Below are 21,454 nucleotides of genomic sequence, written 5' to 3'. Positions count from 1 at the left end.
ATTTGGGTTCGCTTCTTTGCCACTGTTTTCTTTTTGGAGATGGAGAAGTTTAGGGGAATTAGACGTCTGTGTGTGGAGATGAGGCAGCTGTGCAGGAACATGGACAGAATTATATTGTTGCCTTGTTGTTTTTTATGAAAGTGTCATCTAAATGCAGTTCTGGAATGACTCCTCTTTTCATCTTTTGGGACTTAATCTATGTAAAAACATCCATAAATCCTCTTTCCATCCTTGTAATGTTTTGTTTTCTATACACTTTGTGTTTTAAAAGTAGATTTCTTTGTCACTTATGGTCCTTCTGTGACTACAGTAGCACCTAAGCATCTTGGTTTAATAGCTTTATGGTTCTTTTTCTGTATTGAAACCCTTTTATTTCAGCTGCTTTTTGTGAAATGGATTATGTGGAAGAGCGCCCTGTAAAACCCCTTTGTAAATGCCATTTTTGTTTTTTAATATCTGCTACTAGTTGTGAGCGTCCATTCCACTGGGAGCCCTCAAGAGATACGATAGATGCCAAAAGCAGCATATTTGGAAGTGGGCCTGCAGTGGAATGAGAAAAAAAATGATCAACATGCTTTATTTGGGAAGGTTTCCATGGCCCAAGACGGGCTTTAAAAAATGGAAAGGGAGGAGATAGGCAACAGAATATGAAAATATTGTCAGGAGTAATAAGCAATGGGTTGAAAATACTGCGAGATGGAAGGGGAAGGAGCAGTGGGTGAGCCCTGTGGTAGCTGCCCTGGTAGAGGTGACCATGCCCTTCAGAGCAGTTGCCTCTGCAGTTAGATGAGGAAGCAGATATCCACAGCCTCGGGAGCACCCTGCAGCACAATAAATATGCCGCAAAGGTGAAGCGAGGGGGAAATTGAATCCAGAAACAGGGAAACTAAAATTAAACGGGAAACAGTCTGATAAGGAGAAGTGAATGAATAATCAGTGCATGGAGACTAAAAGGGAGACTTTTTAAATAAGTTATTTCAAGATGCAAATGCTTCCTCCACTGTTTCCAATTTGCATTTTAAAGTACTTCAGTACCTTGGGCTCAAGGTGTCTAGAAGAGGACTAAACTGCTTCAGGTCAGTTCAAAGGTGACACAGAAGAGTATCCAAAACATGTCTGTTAAAAAAATAAACCTTGCTGAAGTTTACTTTAAACTTTAACATGCTGTTGCTCCAAGGACTATTCGAGATTACTGTAACTGAAAAATGGAGGTGGCGAGAAAGGTCAAGTTTCTGTCTCTTAATATTGTATGTGTAGGTATTTTCATATTGCTTTTTTTGTTTTGTTTTTAAATAAAAATGTTCCTATTGATTGACTGTGTCTTTCTAATAGGAACAATGAAAAAATAAATATATTTTTAAAAAAGAGCAGTACAAGCCTGAGTACTCACCGCTACTTTAAAATCACTTTAGAACAGAGCAACTTTCAAGCTGGCAGCGTGCTTGTAGATCCCAGTACGCCAGCAAGGAAGTAGGTGCCAAGGAGATGTACACCAGTGCTGTGGCCAAAATCAGGACCTCCCCTGATCCCCAACCCACTGACTGCGGGGCACTCCGACCCACAAGTAGTTTTGAGCACAGCATTGCTTGAAAGCTGTTTGAGCACAGCATTGCCTTTTCACCACCAATCCCACACGTACAGACAAAACAGCTTTGCCAGTTGTGCAGTGGTGCAAAACTAAAGGAAATTTCCCTCTTTGTCCTCTGTAACAATTTGTGTGCTTCCAGCCTACTCCAACTTGCACTGCAGTGTGTGTGCAGTAAGGCTTAATCACACAGAAGCCAAGATGAAACTGGAGGAGCCCAGTAACCATGGAGATTAGTGATCAATAATATAATACTATTTGTTTATAAATTATCCATAGCCCCTGTATCATTTTGTAAAAAGCAAATAGGCAAGTGAGAGCCAAGCAGCATGTTCAATTTATAATTATTTTCCAAAATCAAATGTGATTATGCTTTCTGTGGGTGACTACCTTCCCATTAATAACGTTATTTTCAAATTGTTCAATACCATATGGATCGGTGGAGATGACTGTGTTTCGAGGAGAAATATAATGCTCCTCAATAAAGGAGCCACTACAAAGCTACATCTGACGGCTGGCTGTGTAGTGGAAACGGCTTCTTCTTTTGACCAAAACTCTTAGGAGATATGGCTGGGTTGTGTACATCTTGTGGTGGATTAGGAAAAAGATCTAAAAGCGTGTGCACCATACACAAAACATGAGTCACATTCCTAATTCCTTTTCCAGATAAAAAAAGTCCTCATCATGATGCTCACTAATGGTGGCAATCATAATTTGAAAGCTATCTCAGAGAATGGCTAAGAAGAACCTGGAGGAGGTTTCAAACCTTATAGGTGCTTTTCCTTTTGGACAGATTCAGAAATGTTCTGACTAAGCCTTGTTTATCTTCCTCCTGATTTGTAAAGAAGCAACTAATCAGTTTTACTAACTGTAGTTTCCACTGGAAAGCTGGTAGTCATAAAAATTTAAACTTTTCACTATTCTGGCAAATTTGGAAGGAAAAAAAAATATTTTCCTTCACTGGTATCTATTTCAATGCCTTTTGTGGTATTTCCACATTTTTAAGATTTCTAATTTGGTTTTGGAATCACTTTGCTAAAAAATAGATATGAAAGGTGGAAAAGATTTTTTATATTTTACAATTTTAAGTAATGCAAACACATCAATGACCTGTTTTGTGTATCACTCCATGATGAGTTTGTTTGGGAATGTTAATTTAAACATTTTACTGCAAAATACAAATTCTGCCTCCCTAGCAGTTATGTGTATGAAAGGCAAAGCACGGAGAAACAGGAGCCATTTCAGAATAATCTACTGGAGTATTTAAGTAAGCCCAGAGAGTGAATGAAAGTAAGGAGCTGGATGATATTCTGAAATAAAAGTATAGTTACATGATCTGCATTGAGAGGATCAGAATTAACCGATTATGACAAATCCCACTTTTGTAATAATTACATAATAATTATGTAATTGTCATAACAAATCCCACTTTTGTGACTTCACAAGAGCATACATTATCTCTGCCCTTTAATTCTGTGCCTGAGGAGTCCTTGCAGTGAAGTCTTGTTTAAATACAAGAGGCACATATACATATATGTTGGCATTTCATCTTGGAAGTCAGTCTCCTGGTCATCCCAAGTTACCATGTTTTCGTTTGAGTCCTGGAGTAATCTCGGAGTGTGCAAACTCATTTCCTTTGAATGAAGGAAAGAAGATGACACCAGAAGATGTGCTGCAGAATCCAGTGGGCATCTGGCCCGCTGGACAACGGCAACAGCAGTCTGAGCTAGAAATGTGTGTTAGGGTGGGTGTTGAGCCCTCCGCCTCAACCTTTTTACCCTTCAGATCCACTCCTGTTGGCCTGCTTTATTTGCTAGAGCATGGTCATGGCTAAAGGGAAGTGTTAATACCCTGAGTACAGTACCCAGAGTATAATCTTAAACTGATGCCAAGTTTAAGAGAATGAAGGGGTCTTGGGATTTTCTGAAAAATCTCATGTTCTCCACAGATGTGGCCATGCTGTAGGAATTTCAAACCAAGCTATTCCACTGTTTGCTGCTCCCAGGTTCCTTCAGAGACTTGCACAGCACGTTAAGAAGCTGTGATTGCACCAGGCCCAAACTGAGAAGTCTTACCAGTTGCCCTAGTAAGACTGATTTTATGTTGGCCGTGCTGACTCTCCAAGGGCCGGATAGAGCTGGTGCTGGCCGTATGTGAGGTTTGGTCCTGGAGCCTCCCGCGGAGGAGCAACACTCACACCCGGCAGAGACCTTGCCTCTCAGCCCCGAGGGAGCTGCGGTGTTGCTGTGGTGAACCCAAGCATGGAGAACTTGTTTGCCCATGACATCAGGCTTAGTTCCTCCTTCACTGCAACACCTGGGAACATTTGTTTTTCAATGGTATTTTTATTTTGACTGTGAACAGACTACTTGAATGATCTCTCTTGGATTGTTTTTCTTAAAGCCTTCTGTTCATTATATCCAGCCTGTAAAAGCAGAACACAGACTCCTCTGTCTGAGGTGGAGGAGGAAGGCAAGGATTAAATTCTGAGTCGAGAACCCCTCAAGAAAGCCATCATGCTGCTGCTGAGCATGGCCTTGGGGAGGGATACTCCAGGATGCAGGGTGCTGAGGACTGAGGTCCCAGATCTCTGTCAGTCCGGGCGGGGATGTGCAGAAAGGCACCACATCTCTACCCACACACATTCTTTCCATGTGAAGGCAACACGGGGAAAAAACAGTAGGCGCCAAGGCCTCATCTTGCTGTGCACCCAGGACGCAGCCTGGGTGTGTGTCTGAATCTGGAAGTCGGTGTCTCTGACTCCTGAATTAGATGTGTAATTACTAGCAACTGTGACACAGGAGCTGGTGTCCGTGAGAAACGGAGTTCAGATCCAGCAGGAGCTTGGAAATGGGGGCAGCAACCAGGCACAGGAGCAAAATTTTGCCTTTGTAAGAAAGCAAAGCTCCTGGCTCCCAATTGATCTCCTCGCTTCCACTGAGATCAATGATCACTCTGTCTCCAGGAACAGCAGGAGAACCCAGTGAGGGGCTGCAGGCTCAAATCTGTGTCAGTGAGACAGGCAATTAGCTGAACGTGCTACCCTACAAAGCACAGCTCCCATGTCAGCTGCTGCCTTTTAGGATCCCTGCAGTAACAGCTACTTTGCCAAGTTTCTGGAAATACTCCAGACAGAGACTATTCCCCCCAAAGAAGGAGAATTTTCCTGCTCAGCTTTGCAGTCTTGACGCTCTTGTAGATTAGAATTGATACCTTTGTAATTGCCTAGATTTAAGAAAGAGAAACAACCCCAGGGCAAGGCGGACCCAGCTCTTGCCCTGGATCCCATCACGTTGCCTCCTGTTGCCACGCCACCTGGGCTATCAACAGAACTGAGCCCCAATGTCCTCACCAGGCTGATTGCTGAAAGCATCCAGATACAGCAGACTATACCAATGAATTTCCCTGCTTAGCAGAGCTGAGAAAAGGTGAGATGCAGTTGACTAAAAATAGCGATGAGATGCAATCATGGGGTGAGTCCTGTTGATGAGAACACACAAGTCGCACGCAGGCTCCTTGGCAGGCATTGCGCATGCAAACAGCACGTTTTTACATTTTTAACAAGCATGGAAGCCAGCCACCAGTGGATAGACTTTCTCCCTGTCCATTTTTAGTCCTGCTTTGAAGAAGAGGTCACCACAATTCTTTTTCCTGAGCTTCAATCTTGGAAATATCCAAATTGCTTACACTTGGAAAAAAAAAAAAAAAAAAAGTAGGAAAATAGGAAAACGTAGATAAATGTAGACAAAAGACATGAGCTGTGTTTAGATGTCTCCCTAACAAGAGGGATCACGGTTCTTGACCATATTTTGCCAGTTCTTTCATTATGACGATTTTCTCCACATTTAACACTTAAAATCAATCACTAGGAGAGGGATGAGATGGGGAGTGAAGGGAGGGCAGCAATCAAAATAATAAACAATTTGCTTACTGTTAGAGACCATATCTGTATATAAAGGATGAGAAAAAGGTAATGGTGAGTTTTCTTTCGTGTTCATGGAAAGTGTTTTCATACAAAATCAGTATTAGCATTCTAAAAAAGCTTTAAAAACATACGATCAGGTTTTGTAGTTAAGATGGGAAAACATTTTAAATTGGAAATGTGAATTTAATCCCCTCAATTAAATGTAAAATATTTAAATACTTAACCTGATTGCTGCCAACTGCAATTTCCTATAATAAGGAATTATGAGGATAGAGAGAAGTTCTTAAAGGCACATAGCTCACATGAAATTATCAGAGACTCAGATCTAGAAATTGCACCTTCACCTATGTGTATAGCCACTTGTAATTAGCCACTTCACACAAACAGCAATTGGGAAAATTTTGAGTACTATTTTTATTGGGCATAAAATAATAATAATACTAATAACAACAAAAACAATAATAAACAAAACAAACCACCACCACCACCACAACAACAAAAAACATAATCTTTTTTTTTTCTTCAGGTGGACTAGCTGGTAACTGTGTTATTAACAGGAGATATGGCAAAACGACACAGGATTCCAGCCAGTAGAGCCATGTGAAGCGTCTGACATCTGAACTAAAAGGACGTAAGAAAATTCTTCAGGAAAAACTGAAAGCAACACATTTCTTTGTGAATAACCATGACAATGTTAATTATAACAACTTTGATGAAAGCCAAGTTTATGCAAAAATCTCCTTTTTCTTTCAGAACTGCTGTTGTGTATGTGTGTGTGCGCATATCTCCATGAAGTCGACAAGATGTAGGTAACAACTGGCAATTGAGCTTCCTGAAAAATATGTGAGCTCACAAGGACATTTTCCCATGCGTTTGGAGAAAGAAGCAGATCAGAAAACTACAAGTCCTACAATAAAGTGTATGTTCTGAATTCAAAATAAATCCTTTTTAGGAAGTGGTCATTATAAATTAACTTTCTCTACATCTCACTACTTTGAACTGTTGTTCACAGCATAACTAAAACTGCACATACAAAATGAAGTATTATTTTTATCTGACTTTTTCTTTAAATGCTACATATTCTAATTTCCCCCTCCTCCCTCCATGGCTGGCAGCACACCAGCTCTTTCATTATATTTGGAGCAAAGAAACACTTTACTGAACCTTTCCCAGACCACATTTTCAGTACTTAAACACTCTGAACAAATCAAAATACTTATTTAAAAGTAAATGAATTCCCATTTGTAATACAGCCTTCCACTCTTAATGACAGGCCTGATCTCTGCAGAAAAAAATCATCAGAAGAGAAGTAGGGCAAAAAGGCTGAGATAAATTCAGACGATTTCCAAGCACTTAGCTGGAGCCATGGCTGGCGGTAACAGCCACACTTGGCTCCCCTTGTAGACAACCAAAGGAAGAGAGGACGAGCCAGAAGGTAATTCTGATCTTAAAGCTGGCTTAAGAGTTTCTTTCCCTCCTCTCCTGCAAGTAGATGGAAACTAGGATGGCTGGGATTGTAATTAAGCACATCAGCATGAAGGAAACACAGAATGGAGATTTGTATCTGAGAAATTTTCCTCTTGGACCTTCTGGCCTGCACTGAGCCTGCACAGTGTATTAGGCACCTAAAAGTGCAGGTTGGATGTGTCTGGGACAAAAAGTTCAAGGGTGGAAATTCTCAGATAAGAATATTCTCTCTTCTCTGTTTACTCCATATTTCATCATCTCAGTAATATAATAAACACCACAGAAGAGACTTTCTCTAGGTCAAAGGAGTTTAAGATCGATAGATATATATACAGGGGGAAAAGGTAAACAGAGTAAGCCAAGTTTTACTGAGTTACCATGGACTGTTCTGTTAGAGACTGACAGGTTACTGGGTCCTCATTTCCAGACTAAAATGGCAAATCAGAAGTCAAAGGTATTTCAAAGGAGAAGTTTTTCAGCATTATCTTCATAGAATGCTTCTTTAGAGAAGACTGTCGGCCTGTGGATGAGTGAAAATAATTTGAGGCAAGATGATGCAGTACATCCCAGAAAGGCCTTGCTTTCTAGACTAATTGCAATTTGTCTAAAACAATATTCTACTCTCAAGTTTCAAGTATTCAAGACACATTAGGAACACTGTTTCTGTTGCATGTCATGAAGATGAGGATGAACAACCCCACCTAAGTAATCACCAAAGAGTGCTTTTTTTAGTCACTGTGCACATATTCTTATGAACAGCCAGAGTACTATTGCTACACAAGATCCTCACAGGACAAGTCTTCTCTGACTTCTTCTTGATGTCTAAGATGTGTATAATCAGTCTGGGGATGACTTCACCATCCAGGACATAGCCTTTAGTATCTTGGCCTGTATCTCCCATTGTGGTCTAAACAAGGTGAAATGGCTCAGACAATCTGCTAAGATTGGTGGACCACCAATGATGATCTTGCTCAGTTCAAAGTATTTAAAGACGTCTAGTTTATCAAGAAGACAAAGTAGAATTTCAGCATGACCTTGCATGCTTAGAACAATTGTGTCAACTCTCTGTCATTACGTGAACAGTCACGTAGGAGACAAATGGAATTTGGTCCAGTCTGTATTGCTTTTGCCCACAGGATATCAGTATAGGACATGCTTTACTTTAAGGACTATAACCACTGAGATACTTGTCTACCAGGATATGCTTCACCCCAGAAGCAAAGCACCTGGCAAGACCCAACTGGATGGAGCAGAGTATCCCCTGAGAGGCATTTAACTGATGTCCCTGAAACAGGCGCATTCTGAAGTCCCTCTGCTGGAGGGACAGTCATTGGAGGTGATGGGAAAGACGGATGTTTTGAGAAATGCAGAGACTATAACCACACTTAGAGGTCTTAAATATGACAGTGAACTGGCTTGGACGAAACCTACAATCTTGGAATAGTTTTTTTTTTTTTTTTTTTTTTTTTCTAGACATTCTCTCAGATTTGTACAAATGAAGAGCTAGAAGAAGTTTGTCATACAAAAAATTTTACAGAAATAACTGCAACATGAATAGAGGTAATTTCACTAGCTAGTCTCTAAGTAAACAAAATACATCATCTGCTTTTGATCATTCACTCTAATTTTTACAGCTGTCTTAAGACTTAAAATTTGTCTTCAATTTAATTTGTATTAAGATTCAAAATGAATATTAATACTGATTTCTACTGTAAAGCATTTTAGAGATCTACAGCAAAACGCTACATTGCAATTTCTCAATCAACAGCCTCTTATTTGATGCCATTTAAAAATCTGATGGCAACTTCTAGCTTTGAAGCAGTAATTTTAACTTTGTCATTGACAGTGGATGAATATACTGCACAGTACATGCAGTAAAAGTATATAAAGGAAGTAATTTCAAACCCTTGTATTAATCCAATATCCATTGCCCATATGACACCTTCCCAGTTTGTCTGCCCCCAAAGCATGAGTTAAATTACAATATGAATTAACCTACATCAAAAATACAGAGAATAAGTTAACCCTGTTAACCATGATAAAATTTTGTCCATAACTATACTAAGACAGATATGTAATACCTACAAGTACTGTAAAGCTACTTGAAATAAAATTTGGCAGTCCTTTCTGGGATAAATTTATTGCATATGTTCTATTCCACCCTATCAAGTAGAGGGAGAAGTGTAAATGTTTTTTATTTGAGACAACTGAAGGAGAACTAACTGAACTACAAAAGACATTAAAGTCAAACAACAACAAAAGGATCCTTTGACTCAAGTTGGTAAGATAAATATTACATCTTTGACAAAAGCCCTATCTAAACATAAAATAGACAAAATCAGAGCTACAGGAATCTGAAAATGTCTAAGAGCAGAATAAGCCAAGCAGATGCACCAGTAGTTTCTAAAAACAGCTGAAAAAGGAAATTACAGCATAGTTCCCAAAGCACCACACATTTCTTGTTTTTCTTGAGGAAAACAAACAGCAGATTTCTTCACGAAAAAAGGGTGACACAGTGGTCAAACTAAAGTCCCAAAGTCTTTTTCCATTCTAGCAAGTATCAGTTCCTTTAAGTAAGCAATTCCCTTCTCATCATGGTGGCCCACTTTACCTGAGACTGTGTTTCCTGAGCTCATCTGGCTTCTTTTCCAGAGTGATTTAGATGGATGCCCGAAGCTGACCTCTCGGAGCAGTTACACGAACATTTGGATATGAGTGGCTACTCTAACCATACTGCTGATACCCACAAACAGTTGGATGAGGGATGTTTATAATTGAGGCTCATCTTTTTTTGTTTGTTTGTTTGCTTCTGAGCAGTTTCTTTTATGTTCTGTTATTGAAGTGCATGTGTTGAATGACTTAAGAGGACAGCCTTGTAAATGAGATCTTTGATCTCAAGAGTTTATTTTATCTTTGCAGCAAGGAAAAGTGAATTGAATTGGCTGGCAGAACTAAGCCCTCTCTTTTCTCTGTTCTACAGCTGCTACATCCTTCTGGGGTCATCCCAACTTCCACTTCCACCACTAGATACTCTATTTTGCTGAAGAATTAAAAAAAGGCTTCTCTGACATTTCATCATAACCTGCAGCACAATGCTGAAAGCTCTGCAGCTCCTGGTTTATTGTATGAACCATGCAGCATGCTCAGACTGTTTTGCCTCTGTAGAAGGAATGTGTTGGATAAACCACTGAGCTCTGGTACAGCAAATCTCTGTGAGCTACACTGATGCCTCATGAGAAAGCAAACTTTAATATTCACTGTCCTTTTTTTTTTTTTTTGGTAAAATACAGTCTAGAAATACTACAGCATGGAAGGCTGCAGGCAGAAAACAAGTATTTGCCCTGAGATGTTGAAAGAAATATGAGTTCAGTCTTTGCTAGCTACTACACGTACACACCACAGAAAAAGACACCACGGGGCACAGTACCAATTTGCTTCTTGGTTTGTATCGCCAGTATGATGTTATCATCATATTGTTACCACCTGCACTTCATTTAGTTTCTGCATTTTCATTACAGACAATGTTAGCTGCTATAGAAATAATGCTCAATGAAAACTTCTCTACATGTCTTTCCTGTCCTTCCCCGCCCCTCCAACCCCCCCCAGTCTGATTTAATTCTACTATGTATTTTTTCCTTCTATGCAACTAAAGAAATAATGGACACATGAGAACTATGCCATGTGATAGTAGGTAGATATTTGTACAAAACCAGTAATTTTTAATTGCCTTAAAGTCATTGCATGCAGAATAGCCAGGCTTAGTCAAGACCTCTAGCATTCCCCATGAAAGTCGAAAAGCTTGCCATTAATAGGTCTCAGAAAACAAAGTTAAAAACATTATTTTTGAGGAGTTCTACCGATTGCTTAAAACCATTTAAGCATGGAGGAAAAAGTTTCCTCCAGAAATTCCAACCAGAATTGTCTCACCAAGGATGTCATCCACAGAAGTCAAAGCAGTGCAGGTCTTAATGCTTCTTAGATCATTCTGCAGGCCCATCAGCAAGTGCAGAAGAATTAAAACAGTCTTACTCATTAGCATCATACACAGCAAAGAAAAGCACCACATACAGAACCTCAAATTTGCTCTCCAGAACTAAACAGGTGGTGAGGTGCCATGCCTAGACTGAATCACATTCTTAATCTCTTGGCATCTGAAAATGATGAAATTCTAAATTGACAGAAATCTAAGCTGCATTTTATGCAGTAATATTTCCAAAATTAACTGACTGTTAACACAACGGGAACAGGGCAGCGACTTTTCTCCCCTTCCAGCAAGCATGAATACTTACATTTCGTCTCTTGGATGGTTCTGATTCAGACAGAAGGAAGGCGAACAAAGTGCCTGTGCGAACAGATCCCTTTTGCAGAACATAAATACCTAATTGGTAAAGAAAGAACATGGCCTCGATGGACAACACAGGGTGATTAATTTTCGTTATTGTAAGGAACTTGACATATTGATGGGAAGAAATCAGGCCTGATGGACCAACGTCTAACTTTGCAAGTTTGTTACAGATCGCTATGCTCAGGAAGAGATGCAGCACCGCAGAAGGGCTGAAGGAACCCAGCGTGGCTTGTTAAACCTTCCTCTTCCCTCAGCACTAAAAAGGAGCCTACCTTTGGATTTTAAGGAGTTATTCGATGGGTTCTGCATCTTTGTTGCTGTAACAGACACTCACTGGCTTTGAAAGGAAATCTGGTCAATCTGGAATTGCCTCGTCACCAGAGGAGCAGTTGCAGTTACCCAAGAAGGGAAGGAGTTAGCCCCTATTACTTGCAGTTCTGGTTCCTCTCCGTACTCACTAGGCTGAGAACAGAAAACCCAAAGCAAGATGAATTGTCATGTCATAACAAAAGGGAGGTGGTGGGGAGGAGAGAAAAGCAGTTTCTCAAGCGCAAGTTTCAGGCTATTGTTCCGAACAACCCACATGTCTTGCAGGGGAGGCTGCTGTTTGTTTTTTTTTGAACATGACAGGTTCTCCAGCTAAAATGCAATAAACTGCGTATTATTTTGAGCTATTGTAATTACCATAGTGACTATGCTCCTTGTCTTTTCCCTTTTTTTTTTTTGCTCCAGGGTCAAAACCTCTCATCTGTGACCACACAAGTGTGCATTGCCAGCTGCAGTAGTACTGTAGTATCGAGGTTCAGATCATACTTTACAGAAAATGTCAGAAAGTGGATCTGCAGCCATCTTCTTGACTGACCTCCTGTGCACCGCGTTGTCTGGTTCCACTTCAGGGTTTGCCACCAGGGAATTGTCTGTAGGGACTAGCTCACGCTCAGCCTTCCATCGGGCTGTTCTGGATGCAATTATTCTTTGATTTACCTCTGAACATGTGGGCTTCGCTCTCCTTTTTCTACATTTAAAATTAGACTTTTCCAGAGGCCTGTATTTACAACTTTTCCAGAGGAAATAGGAAGTGTCTTGTTATGTTTGATTTATTGGAAAGCTCCATAAGGAAGCTATCACACAAAGCTGAGTACACCTCTTGCAAGGAAAATGTACAGAACTGCAAACAAAACTCAAACTCTCCCAAGAACCAAACTCTATCTAAATAAACTATTAAATGAAGGAGTAAAGGCCTAGCAATATGTCCACTAATGGCAGTAACGAAGCTCCCATTTACAGCCCTCCACTGGCACAGGATCACACCTCAGCCTTTCATCATTAGTTCTGGAGCTGACAATTTGCCTTGATGTTGCTGATACCAGCTATGAAGTATCTTTCAGGTCTGTCTAAACAATTTACATGTGTATTCATAACACGAAGCAAACAGTTCTGTTCAAGTTCTCATTTTTATATACAGAACATACAGAAAGGACTGCTAGGGCATTTTAGTATTTTGATCTGAGTATTGATTATAATAATTTTATATTATTTAATTATTTTGACCAATTAAATAATTGGTGAAATGTTTGAAGGCCATTATACAGAACCATTCAGTGTTTGCTCACAGTGACAGAGGCATTTTTTTTCTATGTAATAATCACCTAGCATACAATGCTAACTACACCATACACAAGTGCCACATATTTTTATATGAATTAAGACTGTTTGAAATTTTTCATTTTATGAAGGTTTTGTGCCATCTTCATGTTATTAGTGGGCAAATAGTAATATCCATAAATCTTACTAATTTATAACAGTTTAAGTGTATTTCTTCTTTTCCCAGTGGGAAGAACTTCACCTTTGCTGTCTGGATACCATTAGACTTCAAGCCACTTTTTATGGATGATGTCAAGCAAGGGAGAGATCTGAGCCCCAACCCTTGCTGGAGAGAGGGCAGTGAGGAGACACATTCCTGGTAACCCTGCTCATTATGAGTACTCTTGCGATGTGTAAATTTTACCCTTTATGGAACATGGCTAAGGATGCAGGCCAAATGTTTAACCTGCCGTCCATATTTCCCATCATGGGTGAATAAAGCCTCCTCCCCACCCTCCTTTGCACTTCCTTTTATTTTGAAAGGACGGGATATTGGCTTGTGAATGTAACAGAGCATGATTTTGACAAGATATAATTATTTTAGATGAATTATCTAAGATTAATAAAAAATGAATGCCAAAAAGTTATATGCTGTCAGCTAAGAAGGAAAGAACAAGTATTGTGAGTTTGTTGGCTTTCCAGCAGTGTCATGCAGTTCTGCTTCTAGAGCCAGGGAAACATTTCAGACTTGAAATGAACAGCTTGAATGGAAACAAGCTATTTGCAGAATGGTTAATTTTTAAAGGTTAAATATAAAACAAACATGGAAATTAAAGTTAGTGCTTCAGGTACTTGTTAACTAGAAAACTCAGCACACAAAACAGTACAAAGCAGCTTTGTAAAAATACTTCATCCTTCTAAGAAGTCTGAGCACTTCCTAGCTCACAGCAGTGCTATTCTCAGAACAGTGTCACGGACACCAGCAAACTATTGCAGGTCACCAGCACAGTATACAGAAAACATCAGATAAAGCTGTGACATACTTGTTCAAAAGGACCCTGATTTTTAAATGGCACTGAAAAAAATAAAAATTCCAAATTAAAGCAAGCGCAAGCTCCTATAAAGCCTGAATGGTCACAGCTATAGAAAACAACACAGGTCAAGCCAAGTTAAACTCTCACAAATTATTTAACACATTTTTATTGAGAGTGCAGCACAGATACTTTCCCTGAAACAATTACTTCAAAACATTTATGAACATAAATTGTCAAAAATATGCTAACAAATTTACTTAAATACATACATTAAAAAAAATCTGAAAAAAATATATTTTTAACAGCCTAAGACACATTCACAATGTAATTTCTCCATCATTTATGGTTTTTATCTCTAACACAAGAGGACACAAGTCTGAAAATCTGCATATATTAAGCTATCACAGAGCATAGAAAATATATGAAAATATCTACTAGCATTTGGCACAATGCAAATATTCTACCCCAAGAGAGAAAAACAGTGTAATCTTTCGAGCTACACAGATTGTTATTCACGCAAATTGTGATATTACAACAGCAACTCTTGTTTTAGTTGGAAAAACCCGAAGGTGGTGAGCAGGGGACATGGTGGTTTGTGAGAAAGCATGTTTAGGTACTTAACCATCTAATTTAGCTGGATAAGGAACAATGTAATGTTTTCCTGTTGTTAAACATTGCCATCTGTATCTCTGGCACACAAATTAAAAAAAGAAGGGTGTGACCATTAAAAGTACGTGTCCTGAGATTTCCTTCTTTAGGGGGCAAAGAGGTTAAAATGGAAAAGCTGATCCGTGTATAAATCAGGAACACATGTGGCAGTGAGAACAAACAGCAGCCAACAGGCAGCCCAAGAGGACTTCTCCAGGGAACAGAAGCGGCACAAAATGGGGAGGCCACAAATACCATCTACAGGGAAGACAGTGCGGCAACTGGTTGTCACTTTCAAATCAGTAAGTTTAATTGACTGGGTGAAGTACTCCTAACTATTTCAGTAGCCAGAATTAAGTCTGGGTTTTGAAAGTTTTTGGCTGGGAAGCTCTCTGTCCAGTAGAACAAAGAAGCATTGCTGTAACGTTAATACTGGCTCCTATCTGCAGAAAATCAAAGGTGATCTTAAAGGAACATGTAGAACAGGATATATGTGCTTAGTATCAGAGTGAAATAACAAAACAGTGCAGATGTGCATAGACTTCATCTTAAAGTTATGAAATGTTTGCGCCTACAGCCTACCTACGGGAAGTAGATACCAACAGCCAGCCCGGGCTGAAACAGCTTTACTTGATTTCTTTGGAGATAAACAGAATACCTAACATAGCAAGTTACAGTTCACTTAAAGCTACAGAATATAACATAGTACCGAATAACAATCCTTTGGATCCAATGGATCTCATATCCAGTGGTAGGCCCCCAAAATATCAAGATGTTTAAAACGAGTTTTTATCTTCACATTAAGACTTGACACATACAGAAAAGATCAAGAAAACATTACAGATCACAAAGCACTGAATTTTCAAGTGTAAAGTCATACCAAAATCTTGATAAATTGTCATTGATGTCATAGGTGAGCAATCGGTCAGGAACGTCATTACGGGTGCCCTGTACTGCTAACACATGCGGTGCTAGGGCAAAGGGTACGTCACTCAGAAGATCTGACATGAAAGGGCTGCTTTCCAGATTTTGACTCCTTCCATTTCCCATCTCTGCACTTGATACCGTCAACTGCGATCGGTGCCCGGTATTCGTCTGAAGAGAACAGAAGAACAATAACTTAGACACTACAGACCAGGCAGCTAAGGCTTTTTACTTAGAACCATCATGACCTATTAATGAATAACAATAATAATTAAAAAAAAATAGTCGCAGAGTTTAATTCAGGTAGATCTGAATTAGCAAATCCTAATGCATATTGATATGAGACTTTGGGTTATGTTGATTTTAAATAAGGCTGAAAACAACATTTTATTTCTTGAATGGTTTAGTGTAATTTATCTAATGTTATTCTGCATTTAAGAAAACAAAGGCTGATGGGACTTTTTGTCATCAAGTCTAGTCTTGTTTAGGGAAAATTACTCCATATAATTTCTTTCTTGAACTGATGAAGAACCTTCTGAAATATAGAGTTTTGTTCCTCCTTACCCCCTTTCGGAAGTTGTCCTACAAATGTAGGACTCTGATTATTAAAACAGCAACAACAACAAAATCCTCCTAGCCTAGTTCTTTCCAAGTATTACTGATACTGATTTCCAATTTGAAACAGAGTTGTTTCACTAGCCGGTGAGGTCTATAATATGTCAATTTATGCGTTGACAAATATGTGCTTTATAGATTATTAGAAAAGCCCAGTTTACAAAACTAAAACAAACAAACAAACAAACCCCCTAAACCAAAACAATGAAATAAAAAGCCCTGCCATACAGAATAAATCAATATAATTTATGGAAAATGCCATCAGATATGATGCTGGACCCTATAGTTTTACACACTTTGATATTGGCTTACCAAAATGACCTGTGTCAAAAGTGTCTATCCTAAAAGTTCTACCATTTTAAAAACAAAGAAAAGGCTATTTACTACTCTGCCTCTGAAACCAAATCTGACTTCCTTTACTATTCATAGCAGCAAAGTGCTGTTTAAACCAATAGTTCTCACATTGTCTCAAAAAGTAAGATGATTGCCATAGGGATTTATTACATATAAGCACACACAAATAGTTAAATTTGACTTGTTCAGAAGTGCTTAACAAGTCACATCAGAGCTAAAAACATTGTACATGAATTTCTGATTGCAGTCCTGACTTACTCCTTTCAACCCACACATCCAGAAAAATCCAAAGCTTACACTTACGCAAAGCTTACACTGTTATTAGGGAAGGGAAAGCACCAAAAGCTTTAAATTTGCTAATTTGATGTTCAGCTGATCATAAGAGTTAAACGGGTTTAGTTGTATGGAGGTTGCTTTCCTCCTAAATTATGTCACGATCTGAAGGTGAGTTGTGCTTCTCCAGATCTGACCTGTGCTAGCACTGAACGTTACAGATTGTGGTTGGTACAGACAGTCTGAGGTCCTGGCTGTCTGGCAGGAGGAGAGTTTTGGGTGGTGAGGTGGCGGTGGTGGGGCTCTTTGTTTTCTAGCTTGAAAAGTATATAACCTAAGCATTTAGCCATGTCAAGGGCGCTCCATCTGCTTCGTAAAGGAAGGGCTGGAGCTGACTTGAGTGCAACTAAGAACTAGTCACAATCTCACCTAGTAGAACAGATAAACAAACATTAAACCTTCTATTAAAGTGTTAACAGTTAAACAGATAGATCATCTTGCCCATCCAAGCCAAACACTTGTCTTTGCTGAGCGGAAGAAGCCCACTGCTCCATGCGCTGTAGGGACAGAAGGGGTTAGTGGTGCTCCACGCCCTGAAGTGGACCAGATTTGGAAGGTTTTGTTGATAGTCACGATGACTGGACATCCAAAGCTTAAGCTAAGCTTCCCAAGATCCATTACCAGTATGACACAGCATATTAATGTAAAATTCCCTAAGGTTAAGAAGTTTTAATATAAGGAATGACTGCCAGATTATTACCTGATACAGAAGAGGAGCAAAAGAGCTCCATGGCAGGCAAATAATGAAAGCAGCTTCCTACCGAGCTGCTGCGACTTGCTTCCCAGTATACATCCTGTTTGACTCTTCTCCTCTCTTTCAGATCACCTTCTGGCTAATTGCTACAAAACTACTTTATTTAATAGGTATCAGAAAGGACAGAGTAGTCTCATCTTTGCCTATTCTTCCAGTCCACTTCAGAGCCTTCTGGAGATAAACAAGGTACATGGCTGGGTTTCTCCTGTTTTAACAATATTCTGCACCCTGCCTCTGAGCCTCTGTAATGCTGACGTGTCTGTACTACACAATTTCTCCAGTTCCAGTTTACGGGTCTTTCTTTCATATCCCTCAGCTTTCCTTTCTTCTCTTCTTTATTCTTATGAGTACCTAACAGCACTTCAGAAAGCAACATGCAACAGTAAAGGCAAGTGTTGATAAAGATTTCTTTTAGCTTTCCTTGCTGATTCTGGTACCTTTAGCGGGTAAGGAACATAGGAAAGCTAACAGAAAAGTTAGAAAGATAGCCTGCATAGCTTTGCAAGCTCTGAGAAATAAATTAAAACAAAACGAAACAAAACAGAACAAAACACCACAGGCAATAGCACCATAGTCCGTAAGTTCGGGAAAAACCCTAAAACCTCTTTATTTGTCTCTTCTGATCAGCACAGTTATCTTCAAGTTGAAGACCTGCAGCTCTCACTTTAAAGGAGATCTTAGCCTCTGTAGTTGCTAATCAATTAGCAACACTTACAGGGAAGCCTTCCTTCTTGTCATGGCCGAATAGGCTCAAGGTGTGCATCAGAACAAATTCAAGAAGATATTTCTGATATAGACATGGAGGTTTGCTCCATGTCCATATAGACATGGAGGTTTGCTAAGAACACTACCAAACACACAGAACATATATTTATGTTAATGATGTTTATCTGGAAAAACAAAACAAAACAAGAAACAGCACACTTCAAATATGTACTTAAACTTGTAGATGCTGTGTATTTCAAAGCTTTCCTGTAAAGTCTACTAGGCACAAATTTGTTATATTCCCTCCTGAAAGAAAGAACTGGCGGAGCTTTTATTGAGGTGCTGGTATTTGCTTGTATGTCATCAGTCCTGTATTGTGAAGAGGAGAGCAGAGCTAGAAAGCCCAAAATGAAAAACAGGAAAAGGTTACATCTAGGAATCAATTAAACAAAATCTTCAAAGGACCTCCTGCCTCCCCCACTCCCACATTCCGGGGAAAAATGATCTCTCACTTGCTGTCCTATTCCCATAGCTCGGATGATAATCAGAAATCCCTACAATGCAATGTTTATTTTGTTTGGCAAATTATACATTTAAGAACACCTGTTTCTATCTGAATTGTCCCTCAAGCTGGATGAACTCTATTTACAATGCAAATTAGACCATCATGTGGCAAAAGTAACTTCAAAGAGGAAAAGAAAAAAAAGGGAGACAGCACAAAGCATCTTGGATCTTCTTTTTTCTCCCAGGAGCCTTACAGTTGTTAGAAGGGTGCCAAACGGGCAGCCTCAGAAATGAAACCCTTTCTGCCACAGCAGATACTGTGTATTGACAGAGACAGGGCAAGAACCAGCTGTCCTTATTCTCAGTCCCACTCCATGTTTCAAAGGAAGGAAGGATGAATTACGTCAGAAATATTTTATTTTTAAATGTCATTTTACCATACTCAATCTCTATATAAGGTTGTGAAGTTCTTAATAGTCTGTAGATGCTGATACTATTTAAATAATCAAAACAATATAATAAACAAAGACTAAAAGGTATGGGAGGAACATAGTGCAGACAGGCCAGAAACAATGAAAAAAAGTGTCTGGTCATTATAACAAATGCCATAATCTGATCTCTGATCCAACAGTCCTTGGGTCTCAGTCCACCCATCCCCTCATGAGAAGGTCTTGGGTCCAATATCATGAGCTTACAACAGAAATGAGAAAAGAACTCAATATTTCCTATTTCAGTTCCACGCATAAACCACTACTAACTCTCCCAAGAAAAAAAGCTATTTTTTTAAATTATCTTAAAATGCTCACATTCACTTTTTCATTTATAGAAAGTCACATCTCATGTTACTACTTTATTGGACTGACTTCCCTGCAAATTATGCAACGTGAAAAAACCACAACCTGGGGAGGATGGCTGTTCAATGCGGTGTGCAAAACCCATGTGTGGTAGAAAAACACTGGCCAAAGTCAACCTGGTCATACCTCACTGCTCCCATGCTCTTCAGATAAGCAGGGCTTAAAAATGCAAGGGGCAGCATTAAAGTGTGCTGCAAAGCTGACTCTTCGGGCACTTTGTCCCCTTCCAAAAGCAAGAACAACTGCTCCAGGGTACAGAGATGGAGGCCACGCTAGACAGTATAAGCAATGCCCAGCATTGAGGATGGACAGCTGGAAAAATTGTCATATTTGCAGTTTAAATCCTTGAATATTGTGGACCCCATCTTTTTACCTGGTACACAGTTTCATGTTCATTATGGCAGTGCCCCTTATCTGCCAGCTATCTACATACAAAGACAAAAAGTTCCTGTCCTGAAAAATTCAGGTTGCACGAAGTATTTTTACAGTTCTGCCCAGCGCAGTCACTGCAGTCACTTGTTGGCCTTTGCTATGAGGAATTGTTTCTGAACACTCTTAAAATGATATTCAGATAATAGCCTCACGTGCAAGACCTTATCAAGCTAGATATACTTGTGGGCCTCCTAATCATAAAGGCATCCTATACAAGGGCTGAGACATATTTCACTCATATGCTGGAGAACCCACATCAGTGAAAAGAGCTTGATGGGGCCAACCTGACCAGCAGGTTGTTATGGTGTCCGTGGTACTGGAAGGAAGAACTGGACACCCCAGTAGAGAACATCCATCACCCATCAGGGCTAAATCAGCCAAGCTGGTTACAGTGCAAACACCAGCAGAAAGCTGCGTTATGCAATCAAAGCCAAGGTTATGAAATGGCTTATGTTCTCATGCACGCATTCCTCAGGCACATATAGAACTGCAAGTCCTAGAGAATTTGATATCTGACATTAGTCACACTGCTTTCTACTTAAACGTCTAACTTATTTATCCAGAACACAATCTATTCAGAGCATATTCTCTGGACATTAGCTAAACAAAGCACTGCCAAATGCTATGACGCACAATCCTGCTATGAGAAATATTAATTGAATGCACTTAGAATATCACCAAACAATTTACATTTCGCCAAGCATCGGGGAGTTAAAAAAATCAGTTACAATTACAGAAGGTATGGTACTCAGATTTAATTCAAACAAGCAAGGTGTTTTCTTCATTCTTGGCTTGGAACCCAAATGAAGAGGGATGAAAGAAGCAGTATGGAAACATAGATGGTAGCTGTAGCTGGCTACTGGCTACTAATTGTGGCAGCAAGGGTGTTATATGTTATTTCAAAACCAACAAAGTATAAAATTATCATCTAAAGTAAATTCCTCCTCTTACGCTCTTATATCTTTATATTTTATATTCTTCAGATGCCTTTAAAAACATCTAATTCGCTGCATCTATGTGTGCTAACCACAAAGTCTGCCAAGAGCCTCATAAGGAAGAAAAAATGCAGTTTACAATGTACTGGGAAGCTGGATTTACAGTGCTCTGAAGAAGAATCAAAGATCAGTGCCAGCATTATTATCATCCAAATTATTGAACAAGGTTTTCTACCAAAAAGTGATTTATCTCAAGAAATGTGTACTTTCTGTAAAAGAGGCTTTTTTTTTTTTTTCTGAGAAGCAGATCAATTTTACTTAAAAAGCCAGCCTTAAGAAACAAGCAGTATGTTAAATATCCCCACAATATCATACCTATGCCAAAGACAGGGACCTGCAACACTGATGTTGATAATAGAAATATTATCTTTAATTGAGGCAATTTTGCGGTATTAG

At 39.4% G+C, this 21,454-nt stretch overlaps 1 protein-coding gene across 2 annotated transcripts in view; it reads right to left on the bottom strand.

Moving 5' to 3' along the window:
• Window positions 1-14,093: 14,093 nt before the first annotated feature.
• Window positions 14,094-21,454, bottom strand: part of UMAD1 (UBAP1-MVB12-associated (UMA) domain containing 1) — a 79,661-nt gene continuing 72,300 nt past the window's right edge. For both annotated transcript variants that reach the window (XM_040549777.1, XM_040549778.1), the window contains exon 4: window positions 14,094-15,683. In XM_040549777.1, coding sequence (XP_040405711.1) covers window positions 15,426-15,683 — 258 coding nt within the window. In that variant the 3' untranslated portion in view covers window positions 14,094-15,425. The remainder of the gene's footprint in view (window positions 15,684-21,454) is intronic.

This window comes from Cygnus olor, chromosome 2, assembly GCF_009769625.2.
Source record: "Cygnus olor isolate bCygOlo1 chromosome 2, bCygOlo1.pri.v2, whole genome shotgun sequence".
NCBI classification, from domain to species: domain Eukaryota; kingdom Metazoa; phylum Chordata; class Aves; order Anseriformes; family Anatidae; genus Cygnus; species Cygnus olor.
Note: the sequence above shows the minus strand (reverse complement) of the source record. Positions and strands in the feature narration are given on the sequence as shown.